The sequence below is a fragment of the Tursiops truncatus genome, chromosome 13 (assembly GCF_011762595.2).
Source record: "Tursiops truncatus isolate mTurTru1 chromosome 13, mTurTru1.mat.Y, whole genome shotgun sequence".
NCBI lineage: Eukaryota > Metazoa > Chordata > Mammalia > Artiodactyla > Delphinidae > Tursiops > Tursiops truncatus.
The window spans coordinates 7398147-7416796 of NC_047046.1; the positions used below are offsets into that span (position 1 = coordinate 7398147).

The 18650-nt window shown below is 52.3% G+C and overlaps 1 protein-coding gene across 7 annotated transcripts; it reads right to left on the reverse strand.

Annotated features, from left to right (window-relative positions):
* Window positions 1-2093: 2093 nt before the first annotated feature.
* LRRC43 (leucine rich repeat containing 43) lies at window positions 2094-17713 on the reverse strand. 7 transcript variants are annotated; one of them, XM_073790003.1, is made up of 13 exons: window positions 17649-17713; window positions 16261-16521; window positions 15535-15645; window positions 11800-11939; window positions 9541-9779; window positions 8664-8851; window positions 7723-7946; window positions 7369-7510; window positions 7036-7203; window positions 6765-6950; window positions 6428-6464; window positions 6260-6307; window positions 2094-2289 (listed from the first exon to the last, which is right to left on the reverse strand). In XM_073790003.1, the coding sequence occupies exons 1-13, from the start codon at window positions 17667-17669 to the stop codon at window positions 2186-2188; spliced, it is 1869 nt and encodes a 622-aa protein (XP_073646104.1). In that variant the 5' UTR covers window positions 17670-17713; the 3' UTR covers window positions 2094-2185. The 7 variants fall into 7 exon arrangements, with proteins under 7 accessions (XP_073646104.1, XP_073646106.1, XP_073646103.1 ...); XM_073790005.1 differs by having other exon boundaries at window positions 17577-17703; XM_073790002.1 differs by having other exon boundaries at window positions 7369-7495; window positions 17577-17678.
* Window positions 17714-18650: the final 937 nt, after the last annotated feature.

The following is an 18650-nucleotide window of genomic DNA, read 5'->3' on the forward strand; positions in this document are numbered from 1 at the left end:
CCACCACTGCCACAAAAGCATCTCTTCTAGCTGCCAGGGATGCAGTGGCAGGCAAGACAGACAGGTCCCAGCTCTCACAAAGAGACCGAGAAACCAGTACGAACTTCAGGGAGTGCGGAGAAGAAATTAAAGCAGTGTGATGGAATAGAGTGACCGGAGAGGCTCTTTGAGCGCACGGTAGTTTAGAAAGCCCTCCCTGAAAAAGAACACTTGAGCAAGACCTGAACAAGATAAGGAACCAAACCACATAAAGACCTGGTGGGGGCGGGGGGGCGCGGTGGGGAGAGTGGGCCGGGCAGAGGGAATAGTTACGTGCAGAGCTCCTGAAGCAGGACAGGAGGTGTGTAGCGTGGCTGGACCGGAAAGAACAAGGAGGAAAGTGCTAGGTGGTGAAGCGGGAGCAGTAGCCTGAGGAGGGTCACGTGCAACATCCATGGGGAAAGTCTGGGGAAAGAGCCTGTGTTTTATTGTAAGCACCACGGAGATACGTCGGAGGATTTAACAGAGGCAGTAATAAGAATTTACATTGTTTGGAAGGTCACTACTGCTGCTGCTTAAATGATGGATTGTGGAAGCGCAAAAGTGGTAACAGGAGACCAGCTAGCAAACTCTTGCATTAGTCAGTAACCAGCCGCAGCTGAGACTAGGGTGCGGGCCATGGAGCACGTGAAAACCAGATGGATTTCAGGCGTGGAAAATGGATTTCAGGTGTGGGAGCTACGCCTGCTGGGGGTGAGGGCACCCGGGGAGGGGAAAGAGTGGGGGGCGGGTTGGTGGTGCCACTTACCGAGAAGGGCGCAAAGCCAGCTGTTTGGTTTTGACTTGTGCGTTTCAGAGGCCCAGGCTGAGATGCGCCGTGGACCTGATTTCCCCTTTGTCCTCAGCGCTCCCAATGCACCCAATCCCCCAGGCGCTTCACTGCGGGAACTAACCCGAAGCTCCCCACCGCAGTGGCGGCGGCCGTTCCTCTGCTCCCCACTCCACACACCTGCTTGTGAATCCCATTCAGTACCTGCTAAGCGTAAGCCTCCCTCCGCTCTGTGAGCCCCCAAGCCTGGTCCTTAACCCGCACGGGATTCAGCGAGTGCACGCCCCCCTCCAAGTGGGTGCTGAGCCCTAAGGGTCTGAAATTGCTTCTGGGGTCCTCACAGGGCTCGATGACCCATCACGCTTTGATGAGGGAAAGGGTCAAGGGCTGGTTCATTCTCTCCACACGACAGCCTCTAAAGGGCTCTTGTGGAGGCGCAAAGGCCCGTGGGGTCGCCAGAGCAAGGACCAGAGCCCCGCGGGGGGACACCCCTCCGGGCCTGAGCACAGCGAGCGGCGCTGCCCGTCGGGGACTCCGGAGCAAGCGCCCCAGGCTGCCCCGTCCACAACCCGCGGCTCCGGCCATTCTCGCCCCAGCGGGGCGAACAGAAGCCAACAGGCAGCAGGAGGCCACCTGGCCCCGACGGTCCACCGCAGGCGGGAGGCCGCTCCCGCGGGGCAGTGCGACCGCGACCCCGCTGCTGCCAAGTCGGCTCCTCCCGCCGGGGGCTCGGCGTCCCTCCGCTCACAGTGGACAGCCCCCTCCCAGCAGCGGGGCTCCAGGCGCCCCAGGCCAAACACCGCCCGCCCCTCGCCTACCTACCTGAGCCAAGACGCCGAACGGACACAAGCGAGGAGCAAACGCAGCGCAGCCGCCTAAGCACAGCTCTCTCCGCTGGGCGCGGAAGGTGAGCAGGGCTCAGCGGCCACCCTTGCTCGCTGGCCACGCCCCCGCGCGGCCCACCAACCCAGCGGCGAAGGCCGGGCTTGAGGGCGCGGTCTCTGGGGGCGGGCCCGGGGCCGCCGCGGGTCCCCGCCCACCTGGGTCTGCGCAGCTCCCCGCGCACCTGCCGGCTGAGAGGCCCGGCCCTGCGGAGCCCGCCCGGGGGAGGCCGACCCCGCTCTCCCCGGCCAGCCCCCCGCCTCCTCCGGCCAGCTTTCCTCTCCTCCCTGGCCAGCTCCACCCCCGCTCCCCACGGCCAGGCACCCCGCTCGCCACGGCCATTCCCCCGCTCCTCCCCAGCCGGGCACTCCCGCCTCCTCCCGGCCAGGCCCCCTCCCCGCTCCTCCCCACGGCCAGCACCCCGCTCCCCGGACGCGCGGCGGCGGCTGGACAGACGCGGAGCCGCGGTGTCAGAACAACCTTTAATCCCGCGCCCTACGGGACAAGCATCCGAAGCGCCTCCTCCGTCGAGTGGCCCTGGATCAGCTGGATCTGGATCTCCACAGTCAGGGGGTCGGGGCGGTAGTCGCTTTCGTACACTAAAACCAAAGATTTTCTTATTTCTGAAGAAATATGAAAGTGTGAATCCGGAGCGATGAGCGGGCTGGCAGTGCCGGGCCATCCCGGGCCAGCTCACGACACGTCCCGGAAACGCAGATGTGACCTCCGCCGTCCCGAGGCGAGCACGGTTTCAGAATCAGATTCCGCCCTCGGGTCTTCACCGTAATAAGGAATAAAATTAAATCACATCTAACTAGATCATTTAACACGTCTCAGTTTGAATTACAAGATGAACTAGCTGCTTTTTCTTGGAACATCTTTTTCACTTGAAAGTACGCTGACAAAATATGGTTATTTCGACGTGAATATTTGTCAGATATTTTCTAAAAAAAGAATGAAGCCTGGCACTTCAGGGAAAACAACTGAAAGCATTTTGATAAATACATTTATAACATTTGAACTTTCAAGTAGAAACTAGAACTTTGTAACACTGTATCTGCCACCATGGACTTAACAGTTTTCCAATACTCAAAAGACTTTTCTGATGTTATGGTTGATGATAAAGAACGCGATTTTTGGATAATGGATAAAAAAAAATGTGTCAACAGTTGGAAGATCTGCATAACTCAGTGAACCAGTACTTTACCAATAACAATTGCCAGATGTTAACAATTGTGCATGGGTAAGATAGCCATTCAAAATGCAATGTTAAAAACAAAAAAGGCAATGTAGACCAATGGATTAATTTAACATAACTGATTATGAAAAAATTCATCCATATAGATTCAGTTTTCACACTGTAACAACCTTTAAAAAACTACTAGTTGTCAAGTCTCATGCAAAGAGGAATATCCACAGTTATTTAAAAGCCTATTAAAATATTTCCCTCTTTTCCAAGTAGATGTCCACGTGAGGTCAGATTTTCTTCATACACTTCAACTACAGCAACACATCACAGAGACTGACTGCAGAAGCAGTTATGCAAATATGGCTTCCTCAATTAAGCCAGACATTAAAGAAATTTGCAAAAATGTAAAAAAAAAAAAAAAAGTTTTGTTTAAAACCATTTTAACCCAAGGATTCAATCACAAATCTCATGTCCATATTTGTCTGGGTCTTCAATTCCAGTAGTGTTAAGTCCTTTGTTCTTTTTCAAAGTTGTTTTGGCTGTCCTAGATCCTTTGAATTTCTATATGAACTTGAGAATCAGCTTGCTGATTTCTACCAAAAAAAAAAGAAAAAAAAAATCCCTCCAGGGTTATGATTGAGATTTTATTGACTGTAGATCAATCTGAGGAAAACCAACATCTTAACAATGTTGAATCTCCTGATTTATGTACATAGTATATATCTTCACCGATTTAGGTCTGGTTTCTCTCAGTAACATTTTATAGTTTTCAACATATAGAACTTCTATTGATAATGCTATTGTAAATGGTATTATTTAAAATTTATGATATCTGATTGTTCATTGCTCATATATGGAAACGTTTTTTGAATACTGACCCTGTATTCTGCAACCCTGTTAAACTCACTTATTAGTTTTAGAAGCTTTTCTAATATACGCATTTAGTGCAATAAATTTCTCTCTAAATACTGCTTTGTTATATCCTACTAATTTTGGCATTTTGTATTTTTATTTCCATTCAGTTCAAAATACTTTCTAATTTCCCTTTTGATTTCTTCTTTGACCCATAGCTTATTTAGAAGTGTGTTATTTAGTTTCTAAAAATTGGGGGATTTTGCAAATATTTTTCTGTTTAATTCCACTGTAGTCATAGAGGATACTTTATATGACTTGAATTCTTTTAAACTTATTGAGACTTGCTTTATGGCCCAGGTTATAGAATATCTCAGTTCTGTGTGCACTTAAAGAATGTGTGTGTGTGTGTGTGTGATTGGATGGAGTGATCTGTAGCTGTCAGTTAGCTCAAGTTAATTGGCAGAGTGTGATTCAAGTCTTCTACATGCTTATTGATTTTCTATTTGTTCTATCAATTACTTATTTGTGCTGAAATCTCTGAATATAATTTTGGATTTGTCTCTTTCTCCTTGTACTTCTATCAGCTTTTGTTTCATGTATTTTGAAACAATGATTAGGTGCATACACACTAAGGACTGTTACATCCTCCCAATGAACTGACTCCTTTATTATGAAATGACCCTCTTTATCCCTGGTAATAGTCTTTGCTCTGAAATCTACTTTGTCTGATATTAATGCAGCTACTCCCATTTTCTTTTGATTAGTGTTAGCATGAATATCTCTTTCCATCCTTTTTATTTCTTATATTTTTGTATCTTTATATTTAAAGAGGGTTTCTGATAGGCGGATAGCTTGGTCTTACTTTTTTATCCAATCTGATCATCTCTGCCTTTTAACTGGGTGTTTAGACCATTTATATTTCATGTGACTCAATATAATTGGGTTTAAGTCTACCATCTTGCTGTTTTCTATTTATCCCATATGTTCTTTGTTTTTTCTGTTTCCACCTTCAGATTAACTGAATATTTTTATAATCCCTATTTTCTCTCCTTTGTTGGCTTATTAACTATAACCCTTTGTTGTGTTTGGTAATTGCAATCATTGTTGCTTTTGTTATGGTCATTCATTTACAATGCTTGGTGTCAGTTTATTTATCTCTTGTAAAAATAAAATACAGTGTGTGTGTGAAAAAATAAAAAAGGTACAGTTCAGGGGCTTTTAGTATATTTACGATGTTGTGCAACCATCACGGCTCATTTCAGAGCATTTTCGTCACCCCAAATGGAAAACCCGCACCCACTAAGCAGTCATGCCCCATTCCCTCCTTCCCCTGCCCCCAGGCAACCACTAATCTACTTTCTGTCTCTATGGATTTGACAATTCTCCACATTTCATATAAAATCGTTATGTGGTCTTTTGTGTCTGGCTTCTTTCCCTTAGCATTGAGTTTTCAAGGTTTATCTGTGGTTTAGGACATGTCAGTGCTTCAATCCTCTTTGTGACGGAATAATATCCCATTGTATGGATGGACCACATTTTGTTTATCCTTTCATCCGCTGATAGCCATTTGGGCTGTTTCCACTTTTTGGCTGTTCTGAATCGGGCTGCTGTGGACTTGCTTTAGACTTTTGCAGCAGTCTCCCAGCTGAGTGACCTGTCTCCTACCTCTCCCTCCAAGCCAGACAGTTCTAAAAATTAAATCTAGGGACTTCCCTGGTGGTCCAGTGGTAAAGAATCCGCCTTACAATGCAGGGGACACGGGTTTGATCCCTGGTCAGGGAACTAAGATCCCACATGCCACGGGGCAACTAAACCCACGCGCCACAACTACTGAGCTTGCGCGCCTCAACTAGAGAGCCTGCCTGCTGCAAACTACAATGCCCACGTGCCCTGGAGCCTGCACGCCACAACTAGAGAGAAGCTCATGCACCTCAACGAAGATCCCGCATGACTCAACTAAGACCCGATGCAGCCAAAAATAAATAAAATAATAAATAAATCTTAAAAAAAATTAAATCTAAAACTTACCTATTTCAATGCTGCCACTGCCCATACAACAAGTCCAGGCTCCTTATAAGGGAGGGCTAACGTCCTGCAGAAGCAGGACCACCGCTGAGCCAGAAGGACCCTGGACACTCCCAACCCTGGGCCTCCCTACTCATTCCCTCCTGGCCCCTACCCCAGAATGCCTGTCCTGCCCATGTCATGACCGCAGCAGGGCTGCAGGGAAGACACAGGGTTTGTTCATCAGGGTAGACATGGCCGTCCCTCCCACCGGCTGGAAGATATGATTCTCCATCCTTCCATTCCTTTGGTCCCCAATCAGGCTGATCCCTCAGCAAGTCCTGCTATATTTGTGCCCTTCCCCAAATTCATATGTTGAAATCCCAGCCCCCAAAGGTGATGATATTAGGAGGCGGGGCCTTTGGAAGGCGGTTACATCATGAGGGCAGAGGGAGACCGCTGGTCCCTTCCGCCAGGTGAGGACCCAGGAAGAAGGCGCGAACCAGGAACAGGACTCTCACCTGACGCTGCTGACAACTTGGTCTTTGACTTCCTGGCCTTCAGAGCAGCTGGAAATAAATGTCTGTTGTTTACACGCCACCCACGCTGTGGAATTTCACAGCGACCTGAACGGACTAGGACTGGTCCTCAGTAAACACCCCCTGCCCTGTTACCATCATCGGTCTTACCATTTTTAGCTTTCTCACTCTTCTTCTTCTTTGAATTCTGAGAGGAAGAACCACAAAATAAGTTCCTTGCTGGAGTGGGGGGATGCTGGGGAAAGGGTGGGTACCCTCACCCCCGCCAGGGCCTCTCCTGGTCTCCTGGGGAGCAGCTGCCCGACCTGCCCGCTTGCCTGGCCCCTCGCACTCGAGAAGGCCGCCCACCATGCAGGTGACCCTTGCTGCGTCACCCCTCCAGCGCCCCCTCCTGTGGTTCTGGCCCCCTCCCCCTCCCCGCCTCCCCCTCCCTCCCACAGCCTGGCCAGGCTTCTGTGGGCAGGGGAGGCCAGGGGCACTGCTGTACCCTGTAAAGCGTCAGCCTGTCGGTCTCCAAGGTACGGACCACCCCGAAGTTGCACACGGTGGACACGAATGGCTCCCCGGAGAGCAGGGGCTCCAGGTCCACCGGGCCACTGCCCAGCACCCGGAGGACAGGCGGGTCCTGGCGCAGATCCTTACGAAGCTCCTTCTTCTTGCTCCCCTTCTGCTCCTGTGGGGAGAGGCTGGGCGAGTGGAAGCGGGGAGCAGGGGACCAAGGGAGCAGCCCCGCCCCCGGCCGCCCCACACAGAGGCACCTTGGCTGGTTCTTTCTCCCCTTTGCCTGCTTTGTCTTTCCCATCTTTTCCCTTCTTGTTTTTCTCTTCCTTGTCTTTCTCCTTCCCTTTCTTGTCCTTCTCTCCCTTTCCCTTCTTAGCAGCCGAGGGACTGTTGGGGGAAGGCGGCACCGCAGGCCAGGAGAGAATCTAGGGGACAGAAGCTGGGTTGGAGCTAGCCAGGATCTTTCTGGAAAGGCACCAAGACCCTGCCAACAAGGGAGCAGGGCTACAGATGCCCGACAGAAGAGCGGAACAGAGGAGAAGTGGGGCAGAGAAATCAAAGACCACCCCTGGAGAATTCCAGCCTCCCACCTTCTCCTCCACGATGGTGACGGTGGTCCCTGAGAGCAGGAAGGCCTTGAGCCGCACCAGGTCCTTGAGCACGTGCTGCATCTCGTAGTTGCAGGGGATGACGTCAGACCAGGGCTTGCGGACTGTGCTAAAGAGAACTGTCCTTGGGGAGGGGAGATGGAGACATGGGGGCCATCACCCAGGGGGCTGTGCTGGGGACCAGGGACAAGGCTGGGAGGGCACTTTGAGAAGATGTGCACATGTGGGCACAGCGTGAGGCTGCGGGGTCAGGGAGGGCAGGGGACAGAGTAGAATGCAGAACGATAAACGCAGGTGTGGTCTGGGCCCTGTTCCCAGCCCGGTGAGCATCCTTACCCCGGGGATGGCCAGAGCCGGGGATCCAGGCGCGGCCGCAGCTTGGCCTGCTCTTCCGCAGAGTCCATGGGCCGCGGCAAGGGCGCTGAGGCGCCGGACTCCTCCAGCTCCCTGGACTGGGACTGGGAGGCCAGCCCAGACCCTACAGAGTCTTCAGCCTCTTTGATGGGCTCTTTGGGAATGTCCTCACCCAGCTGTTCCGTGCTGGGCGGGGGCTTGACGATCTGCCACAGAAGACACGAAAACACGTCCAGGGCCGCTGGCCTCAGAGCTCTCACCTGACACTATGCGAACGTGGTGTAAATGGGCACCAGTGTTTGATGGATGTGAAGCAAAGCAAACATGTGGACTTAGGAGGCAGGAAGTTATAAAAAAAACTACCAGTCCTGTTTTTTCCTGAAAGTTCTATGTTAACAGTAAAAATAGTAACAACTTCCACATGAGCTGGGGACCCTCGTGTATTTTTGGTTCTTTTGGCCACGCCCTGCGGTACATGGGACCTTAGTTCCCCGACCGGGGATCGAACCCGCGCCCCCTGCAATGGAAGCGCAGAGTCTTAACCACTGGCCCGCCAGGGAAGTCCTGGCCCCAGGCATTTCTCCTAGTGGGATGACACCGTTGGGTTTTCTTGTGACAGGAAGGGAGCCGGGAGGTGTAGGGGCAGCTGGAGAACGTGGTGGGGAAGCCAGCAGCCTAGTCGCGAAACTCTGGGCTGCTCCCTTGTTATGTCCTTTGCTCCCATTTCAGGGGGGATGGGAAGGGGTGAACACGGTTGAGAATTACTCCGGCTGCAAGAAACAGGCCGAGCGGAAGCCAGTTTCCTGCTCAGAGTAGGGTGTGAATTGGAAAGATCCACGTTAAGGGTTTTCCTGGGTCCCCAAAGCCGTTGTGCCTGCACAGGAGCCCCTGAGGACCCGAGAGCAGAGCCCCCACGGACACACCTCAGCCAGCACGCGGCCGTATTCATCTCCTTCGCCTTCCTCATCTTCCACAAACTCGTATGTTACATAATAGCTGTAAGTGATGAAAGGGCCTTGGGGCCCTGGTTCCGGGTCCAAGACCGAGGAGTCCAGAACCCCTCTGACATGTCCAACAGTCACCACTAACCGCGCCTCATGCGCCAGGAGATCTGCAGGGGGGAATGGGCAGGGGTGAGGGGAGCTGCGGGGAGGGACTGGGCAGGCAGACAGCAGGGGAGGGCAGGCGAGCTCAGCTCCTGCCTTCTTTCCTCCAAACAGGGCTGAGCCTCACTCTGCAGACTTGGGTTCGAATCCCAGCTCTACCAAGTTCAACACACCCGTGATTTGGGGTAAGTCTCTTTTGGGCAAGAGGCCACTCTTAAGCCTTGTTTTCCTGACGTGTAAAATGGGAATGGTAGTAGCCTCTTTGCAGGAGAGTTACAGATGGAGACTATGTTACCTTAGCCCGTGCTGGTACTCAGTAGGCGTAGCTATTTTTATCAATGTTTTGTCACCCTGACCTTGAGAAGGCTCTGGTGCAGCTTGTGCTGTGAGCCACAAGGGGGTGATCTCAAGCCACCACGGACGCCAAGAAACTAATTTAAAGAATGTTTCCCATTTGTCTAGGAAGGGAGGGGACTGATGGTCCCAGCCTCCCTACCATTTCTGTCGCCAAATCTCAATCACGACGATCAAAATCTGGGAGAGAACTCTGACCAAGAAGGTGACCTACACCTGACCAGGGTCTGGGTCAGCCAGGGAGCTGGATGACAGACAGACACGTGCAGCCAGTAGGGTGATGGTCGGGCCAGCAGGTCCCCCTAGCCCCCCACCCTGCCCTGCACATCGGCTCCCTCACCCCCGCTGTGGCTGAGCCCACGGAACAGATGCTTCTCGCTGGGTGCCACGGTGATGTCGTCCAGCACGCAGAGGCCAGACAGGCCGTCGATGATGAAGCCCCGGTAGCAGGGCACCAGGGCCAGCGGGTTCCCCTGCAGCACGAGCAACCTCAGGCGCTGCAGCGTTCGGAGGCCGGACACCATGCCCTGCAGGTCCGTCAGGTCGTTGAAGCTCAGGTCCAGGGAGATGAGGTTGGGCCTGGAAGGTGAGTGGGACCGCCGGAAGTCAAGAGGCCAGGTAAGCAAAGGGGTGGGGACAGGTAGCTGTGATCTTGCCACGGCACCTGCATCCCCCAGCACCCCGAGTCCCTGATGGACAAGGCCTGGGGCTGAGGACGGGACGGGAGGCTGTGCCCATGCTCGACTCTCAAGCCTTGTGCTGCCCTTGACCTGGGTTAGCCCCCCTGTTGGGAAGGGGTTTCTGGTTCTCCCAGTGGCCTCCCTCCTTACTGTGGCATAGAGGTGGCCGCCGCCACATCCCGCCTCTACCGGACTTCCACGTATACAGACCTCTTCTCAGTTAACCGTCTATCTCCCATAGAGCCTAATGCGGGGTTGTGCATCTAGAAGGCTCTCAGCAGAGAGGGACAAACTGCCGAGGAAGGTGGAGGGGAGCCTCTGAGCGGAGGAGCAGCGGGTGGGGGTAGGAGAGGTCGGTAAATAGCGGGGCCTGGGAAGAGGGTGCATGAGGCTCGAGGGGTCTAAAGCTGGAGGACGCTCTCCAGAGTCAGACCAGCGCATGACCACAGGAAGCCATCTGGTTCATTTCCTGGGGGACGTGGGTGAAGAAGAACTGGCCGGTGAGGACAGAGGAGGTGCCCTGCACCCCGACCTGGAGGAGAGGGCCTTCCTGCTGCACAAAGCAGAAAGCAAATCAATTTCAGCCCTGAGAACAGAGGTGCAAAAACAACAAACAGAACCCAAACCCACGAGGCGACTAAGCATCACACAATCCCGCCATCACGTGTGATGGCCTCCCAGTTGTGGAGTTCAGGAACTTCAACTCCCCTCCCTCCCCCCTCCCATCCTGCCCGCGACGTTGGCCAGCCAGTGACGAAAACACCCGAGAAGAACGTTTCGTGCTGACCCAATATCAGCCTCCTTCAAGAGAACTGGTGGAAACCTCAGCAAAATTGATTCGCAGGAAGTGAATCCTTTTAAATTCAAAACAGCAAAAGACGGAGGTTTCACACACGCATGTGTTGCTATGAAATCCATACTCAGCATGAAGCAGGTTACGTTACCGGAAGTCTGTTTTCCAAATCAAAACCCAGAACACTTAGAACTCTGTCCATGGTACGAGCCTGAACTCAGCTGTCACACGAAGTCCAAAGTGTATGTTTCCTTCCTGTGCTCACCCTGACGGCTGAGGTCAGTGGAGGGAAGGGATCCAGAATTGTACACGGCCAAGGCTGTGAAGAGGCAGCTTGGCCAAGAGTAGGGAAAGGGGAGGAAGGAGGAAATTAGGGTCAGAGAGACGGACCTTCCACGAGCACGTTCCCAGGAGGCCTGGGAAACAGGGCAAGGATGTTGCCCTGCGCCTCGTGCCCCTTCTGGGCTGTGAAGAAAGGAACAGTCATGAACGTCAGCCCGGGGAAGTGCTGCCCAGGATGCTGAGCCCCAGGAATCCTCAGAGCTTCTCTGACAGGCCTCCCTGGCCCCGCTTCCTCTGATGGATTTTCACGGATGGTATCTGAGGCCCTGAGACTCCTCAGATCCAGCGTTTCAGTTTCCCACTGCTCACCCACCAAGAAGACAAGGTCTAACCGAGAGCTGTCTGTAGGGCAGCAGTTCTCAGCTGGGGGTGGTTCTGCCCCCCAGTGGACATGTGGTGCTGTCTGGAGACCTGCTGGCTGTCGCAGCTGGTGTGGGGTGGGTGCTACTGGCATCTGGTGGGTAGAGGCCGGGGGTTCTGCTCCACCTACGGCAGTGCCCAGGACGGCCCTCACAACCAAGAATTAGCTGGCCTGAGTGCCAACAGAAACCCTGAAGCAGAAGATCCCACTCATTCCCACTACCTCTTGGTGTCCTTCCCTGGGCCTCAGGGGGTTTTTTGTTTATGGGGTCAGAGAAATAAATCCTAGGTCCAGACTTAGCAGTCAACCAGGAGTTATTATAGAAAAGAGCAAAGCTGAGTTCTCCAAGTCACCAGCATAGAATGGCCCAAATCTAATGCTCGACCCCTCCCTCCCTCTTTCCACGTGGGGCTCCCGAGTTACCAGTAATCACTGGTGACGTATAGACTCTCCAGGGGGCCCAGAAGCTTGTTGTGACCCAACCCCAAGTGCTGGAGCCTTGGGGGCGGGTGGCTGCACAGACACTCCATGCTGGTCATCTTGTTGCCGTAGAGCTCCAGCACCTGCGACGCGGGTGGAAAGACAGCCCATGAGCCCAGACAAAACGGAACCCACTCCCTGCTTCCACCCTGGGCAACTCAGGAGAGGAATTACGAAGTACTCATGCCTCGTCTCCCTGTGCCCACCTGGACCCCCTTCTAAGAATCCTGGAAGAAAATATTCCCACAGCAGGTGTCAGAAAGTTTCTTTTCAGATGAAAAGACAACCCTCAGAAAGGGAGAAAATATTTGCAAATGAAGCAACTGACGAAAGATTAATATCCAAAATATACAAACAGCTCATGCAGCTCAATATTAAAAAAAACCAATAACCCAATCAAAAAATGGGCGGGGCGGAAGACCTAAATAGACATTTCTCCAAAGTGAGCGTACAGATGGCTAAGAGGCACAAGAAAATATGCTCCAACATCACTAATCATTAGAGAAATGCAAATCAAAACTACAGTGAGGTATCATCTCACACCGGTCAGAATGGCCATCATTTAAAAAAATCTACAAACAGGGCTTCCCTGGTGGCGCAATGGTTAGAAATCCACCTGCCAATGCAGAGGACACAGGTTCGAGCCCTGGTCCTGGAAGATCCCACATGCCGTGGGGCAACTGGGCCTGTGTGACTCAGTTACTGGGCCTGCGCTCTAGAGCTCACGAGCCACAACTGCTGAGGCCCGTGCGCCTAGAGCCCGTACTCCGCAACAAGAGAGACCACCGCAATGAGAGGCCTGCGCACCGCAATGAAGAGCAGCCCCCACTCTCCACAACTAGAGAAAAACCCGCACGCAGCAACGAAGACCCAACACAGCCAAAAATAAATAAATTAAAAAAAAATCTACAAACAATAAATGCTGGAGAGGGTGGGGAGAAAAGGGAACCCTCTTGCACTGTTGGTGGGAATGTAAATTGATACAGCCACTATGGAGAACAGTATGGAGGTTCCTTAAAAAACTACAAATAGAATTACCATACAACCCAGCAATCCCAGTACTGGGCATATACCCTGAGAAAACCATACTTCAAAAAGACACATGCACCCCAGTGTTCATTGCAGCACTATTTACAGTAGCCTGGACATGGAAGGAACCTAAGTGTCCATCAACAGAGGAATGCATAACGAAGATGTGGTACATATATACAATGGAATATTACTCAGCCATAAAAAGAACGAAACTCGGTCATTTACGGAGACATGGATGGACCTAGAGAGTGTCATACAGAGTGAAGTAAGTCAGAAAGAGAAAAACAAATATCATATATTAATGCATATATGTGGAATCTAGAAAGATGGTATAGATGATCTTATTTGCAAAGCAGAAATAGACACAGATGTAGAGAACAAATGTATGGCTACCAAGGGGGAAAGTGGGGGTGGTAGGAATTGGGAGATTGGGATTGACATATATACACTATCGATACTATGTATAAAATAGGTAACTACTGAGAACATACTGTAGAGCACAGGGAACTCTACTTAATGCACTGTGGTGACCTAAATGGGACCAAAATCCAAAAAAGAGGGGATACATGTATACGTATAACTGATTCATTTTGCTGTACAGTAGAAACTAACACAACATTGTAAAGCAACTATACTGCAATAAAAATTAATCTTAAAAATTAAAAAAAAAGTTTCTTTTCCTGTTGTGAAGGAAACTTTAAAATATGGAGTGGAGGTGATGTCGGAGAGAGTGGGAAAGGAAATGAGTTAACACTTTTTAAAAATTTATTTATTTTTATTTTTGGCTGTGTTGGGTCTTCGTTGCTGCGCGTGGGCTTTCTCTAGTTGTGGCGAGCGGAGGCTACTCTTCATTGCGGTGCGCGGGCTTCTCATTGTGGTGGCTTCTCTTGTCGTGGAGCATGGGCTCTAGGCGCACAGGCTCAGTAGTTGCGGTGCACGGGCTTAGTTGCTCCGTGGCACGTGGGATCTTCCCGGGCCAGGGCTTGAACCTGTGTCCCCTGCATTGACAGGCAGATTCATAACCACTGCGCCACCAGGGAAGCCCCGAGTTAACATTTTTGCAATTTCTCGACTCATGGCAGTTGTCTCTGGCAAAGCCAAAGGGCCCCTGGCTGAAATAGGGAATAAACCCAAAGATTACAGAGTTCTTGTATTTCTCCTCCAAGGCCTTGCCCGCTTTCTTCTTGAGCCCAGTACTGAGCCATACTTCTGAGCCTCTTCTGCCACAAAATCTACTAGTCTCAGCATTTAATTTAAAATTGAGACCATTTTGATATGCTCAGCTGAAGACTCGTAATAAAGCCTGGCCTACCTCTTTTTGGGGCTTCCCTGGTGGCACAGTGGTTAAGAATCTGCCTGCCGGGCTTCCCTGGTGGCGCAGTGGTTGAGAGTCTGCCTGCCGATGCAGGGGACACGGGTTTGTGTCCCTGTCTGGGAGGATCCCACGTGCCGCAGAGCGGCTGGGCCCGTGAGCCATGGCTGCTGAGCCTGCGTGTCTGGAGTCTGTGCTCCACAATGGGAGAGGACGCAGCAGTGAGGGGCCCACGTACCGCAAAAAAAAAAAAAAAAAAAAGAATCTGCCTGCCGATGCAGGGGACACGGGTTCGAGCCCTGGTCTGGGAAGATCCCACATGCCGTGGAACAACTAAGCCCGTGCGCCACAACTACTGAGCCTGTGCTCTAGAGGCCACGAGCCATAACTACTGAGCCAGCGTGCCACAACTACTGAAGCCCGTGCGCCTAGATCCCGTGCTCCACAACAAGAGAAGCCACCGCAATGAGAAGCCCACGCACCGCAACGAAGAGTAGCCCCCGCTCACCACAACTAGAGAAAGCCCACGCGCAGCAGTGAAGACCCAACACAGCCAAAAATAAATAAATTTATTAAAAATAAAGTATTCTTTAAAAAAAAAGCCTGGCCTACCTCTTTTTAAAACTTTTCTATTGTGGTAAAATGTATATAATTTGCCATTTCAACCCTTTTTAAGTGGACAATTCAGCAGCGTTAAGTACATTCACTTAATGTACAACCATCATTACTATCCATTTCCAAAATTTTTCATTACTCAGACAGAAACTGTGTACCCATTAAGCTATAACTCCCCAATCCCTCCCCCTGGTAACCACTAATCTACTCTCTGTCTCTATGGATTTGCCTCTTCTAGATATTTCATGCAGTGCAATCATCTAATACGTGGCCTTTTGTGTCCGGCCTCCTTCACTCAGCATCATGTTTTCAAGGTCATCCATGTTGTACATATGTCATTCCTTTTTATGACGGTGTGGACAGACCACATTTTGCCGCTCCATTCATCTGCTGATAACAAGCGGGCTGCGTCCACCTGTTGGCTATTGTGAATAGCGCTGCTGTGAACACTGGCGTACAGGAATCTGTCTGATTCCTGCCTTGTATTCTTTGGGGTGTATACCTAGGAAGGGAATTGCTGGGTCACGTGGAAATTCTAGGTTTAACTTTTTGAGGGATCAGGCCTACCTCTCCAAAGCCTGAGGCTGGCCCTTAGCACAGTCACGATGGCCAAACCTTCTGTGGCGGGGGGGGGGGGGGGGGGGGGGGGGGCAGAGGAGGGGCAGGGCCTCTGGGCAGCATTGGCTCCAAGACCTGGAATGGAACCTGGGCTCCTTTACCTTGAGAGTTGGGGGCAGGTTGGTGGTGTCAATCTCCTTGATTTGATTAGCACTCAGCACCAACTCTTCAAGCTTCACAAATTTCAGGAGGTCCTTGTCCACCAGGCTCACCTGGAAGGGAGGAAAGGGAGCACAGAGCTCCAGTGCGTGAGGCGGCACTGGAGTGAGGACGGCAATGGCACATGCATCTGCAGAGAGTGACCGCCCCACACCCCAAACCCTTTCTTCTCTTGCACGCCTTTCCTGCCAGGATTCGAGTGTCTCGGCCGCCACAGTGGCCTGTCACCTCTCAACCCTCACCCCTCCTCCGACTGTAGGTGTTGGACAACTTCCAGCTCATGTCCTGTGTCCCTTGTTGGACCGTCAGCTCCTGAAGCCAGGAATCCCATCTTCTCCGCTGTCCACCCCAGAGCCACAGTGAATCCTATGGTCTTAAGGAATCATTCTAGTTTACACCCAGCAGCATCAGACCAGAAGCTTCAGGGGTCTGTCTGTGAATCCTCAGTTGACTTTGGCTTCAAGGACATTAGGGGCCCTTCCCGGCTGGGCCTCCCTTCTCTGGGGTAACAGACTAGGCCAGCTCGCCAGGGTTGTTGGCCCTGCTCTGTGGACAAGCTGGTGAGATTAATCAGGGGAAGGCAGAGCTAGGTCTTACCACCAAGGCCTGTAAGGGGAATGGCCCCCCCAACACCAACCCTGTACCTGGTGTTCGCCCCCAGTGCTCACCTGCTTGTCCACCACCCGTAGCGACCTGAAGTAGGTGTAGAAGAAGCTGTCTTTGAGCATCAGGGGATTCTGGATGGCCAGCTCTCTCAGAAAACGGTCCTCAGCGCTTGAGCCCTCCAGCAGGGCCCAGGGTGAGTGGGGGCTGCAGACCAGGCCCAGCAGGGCATCCACCGTCTCCTCCCCAGGGCCCACAGCGTCCTCCTCTCGGGGGATCAGCTCCCGCCATGCTCGGTAAGTTTGAGGAAGAAAGCGCGACTTATTCTGCAGAGGTGGAGGCAGAGAATTTCTCTCGTTATGACTCAGCCCCTCTCAAGGACTCAAAACTCTCAAAATGGAATCGATTGTTAAACAGGACAATCAGGGAGAGTTTAGAAGCCAGGAGGTGCAAAAGGCAATCTGTGGGCTGTAACGAGCCAAGGAAAGGTTTTTGAAGAACAGGCGGCAAAGCCTGAAAAGGTAAATTCAGAACCTTTAGATGCCATAAGTGGAGGATGAAAGACTTCGGTCCTGGAGTTTACTCTCTCCCACTCCTTCCTCTTGAGAGACATCTATGTATGAAACCCCCAAGTCCAGCACAATGCCAGGCACATAGTAGGTGCCCAATCCATGTTTGTTGTTGAAACAAATAAATTAGTTCCTTGATTGGTATCTCAGTTTTCTCTTCTATGAAACTGGACACCAGCCGACAAGAGTAGGTGGGGCCCCAGCTTCCCACCAAGTCCCCGGGAACCCTTCGGGACTCAAGACTTCCGGGCACACCTGGGAAGCCCCGGGTTCTCAATGTCATGCTCCTTGTGCACTTAGGTGATGAGGATGGCCCCTGTGGCCACAGCACAGCAGGGTCCTAACTGCAAGCCTTGCTCTCAGGATGAGCTTTTCACCCCAAAGGAGCCCGGTGTCTTTAAGACAGCCAGTCGCCTGCCCCAGATCCGCCTGATGCGCTCAGGATGGGGTCCTGCTCTGGTGGTGGTGGTGGTGGTGGTGGGGGGGGGGGGTCCCTGCCCTCCACCCTGCGTCAGCGCCCACAGGCCCCGGGGGGCCTATCCCGTCCACCCCTGCAGTGTCCCTGTTCCCACAATCCATCCCCATCCCCCCACCACCCCGGTCAGGACGCTCCCTAAACGCCCAGACGCAAACATCCTCTCAGGTTTCTCCAGACCAGCCAACTCCTGGGGCTGGCGGCCCGCTCAGCACCCAGGGCCAGCACCACCCCGACCCCGCTCTCCGCCCCTAGGCCCCGGCCTGGCCCCTGGTCAGTCCCCTCCGTCCCCCAGAACCCCGAGCCCCTCCTCCAGCCGCCCCGCCAGCGCCCGCACCCAGCTGCCCGTGCCGCACGGGAACTCGTGCAGACACAACTTCCGCAGGTGCTCCCAGACCGCGGCGCTCACAGTCAGGGCGGGCGTCTCCATGATCGCGCGTTCTCCACGCCACCCGGTTGCTAGGCAACCGCCAGGACGCGCGCGTGCGCCAGGGCCGGGCGCGTGCTCCAGCAAGCGGGGGCGCGCGCCCGCGCCGGCCCTCGTGAAACCCACTTCCTCCCCTTGCGGGCGAAATTTTCCCCAGCCGGGAATCTGAGACCCCGACTCAGCCCCACGTTCGCTGGGTTAAAAATACACTTCCCCACCACAGCCTGGGGGTTATAACCTTGGGGGCCCCCAGCAGGTACTGAGCGCTTCCCAGTTGTTAATCTGTTTCTATTTCTACTCCGAACCCCCTCGGAATAAAGTGTTAATTCTCATCCCTGTTTGGCAGAACTGGAGAGGAGAAATGAGCCCAAGGCCAAATAATCTGAACACTCTCATCAGTGGATTCTAAGGTGGATTTCTTTAATCCCTGAGTTAGGGGTTTTAATCACTGCCCAACTATACAACCCGTTTAGCACCAAGGCCCCATTTCAGACTCGTCCAATCTCATTCGTCTCTCCATCCTCCCAGCACCTAGCCCACTGCCCGACATTCTAGGGACTCCTGGGCACCGGTTCGTGAAATTAATGGGGTAAGATGATTCTGGTTCCTATAATTTGGAAAGGCAACCTCTTGATTGAGATCTAATTTACATAACTAAAATTCACCCGTTTAAAGTGTACAATTCTGGGGTTTTTAGTATATTCACAGGGCCACTATATTCATAGTGCAGCTGTCACTGTAATCTAATTTTCAACGTTTTCCTCACCCCAAAAGGAAGCACCACCCATTAGCAGTCAAGCCCCACCGCCCCATTGGCCCAGTCCCTGTCAACCACCAATATGCTTTCTTTCTCTGTAATTGCATCTTCTAGATATTTCATGTAAGTTGAGTTATACAGTATTTGTCCTTCCATGACTGGCTTCTTTCACAGCATAATGGTTTCAAGGTTCATCTGTGTTGTAGCATGTGTCAGTACTGCATTCC

Bases quoted from the DNA above. Each gene is read 5' to 3' on its own strand.
- LRRC43 (XM_073790005.1), bottom strand. From the start codon at position 17,669: ATGGAGACGCCCGCCCTGACTGTGAGCGCCGCGGTCTGGGAGCACCTG. The intron at 7,947-8,663 runs GTGTGTCCGTGG...CTTCTGTGGCAG, and splicing joins ACGGCCGCGTGCTGGCTGAG to ATCGTCAAGCCCCCGCCCAG. The intron at 6,308-6,427 runs GTAAGACCGATG...ATTTATTTCCAG, and splicing joins GAGTGAGAAAGCTAAAAATG to CTGCTCTGAAGGCCAGGAAG.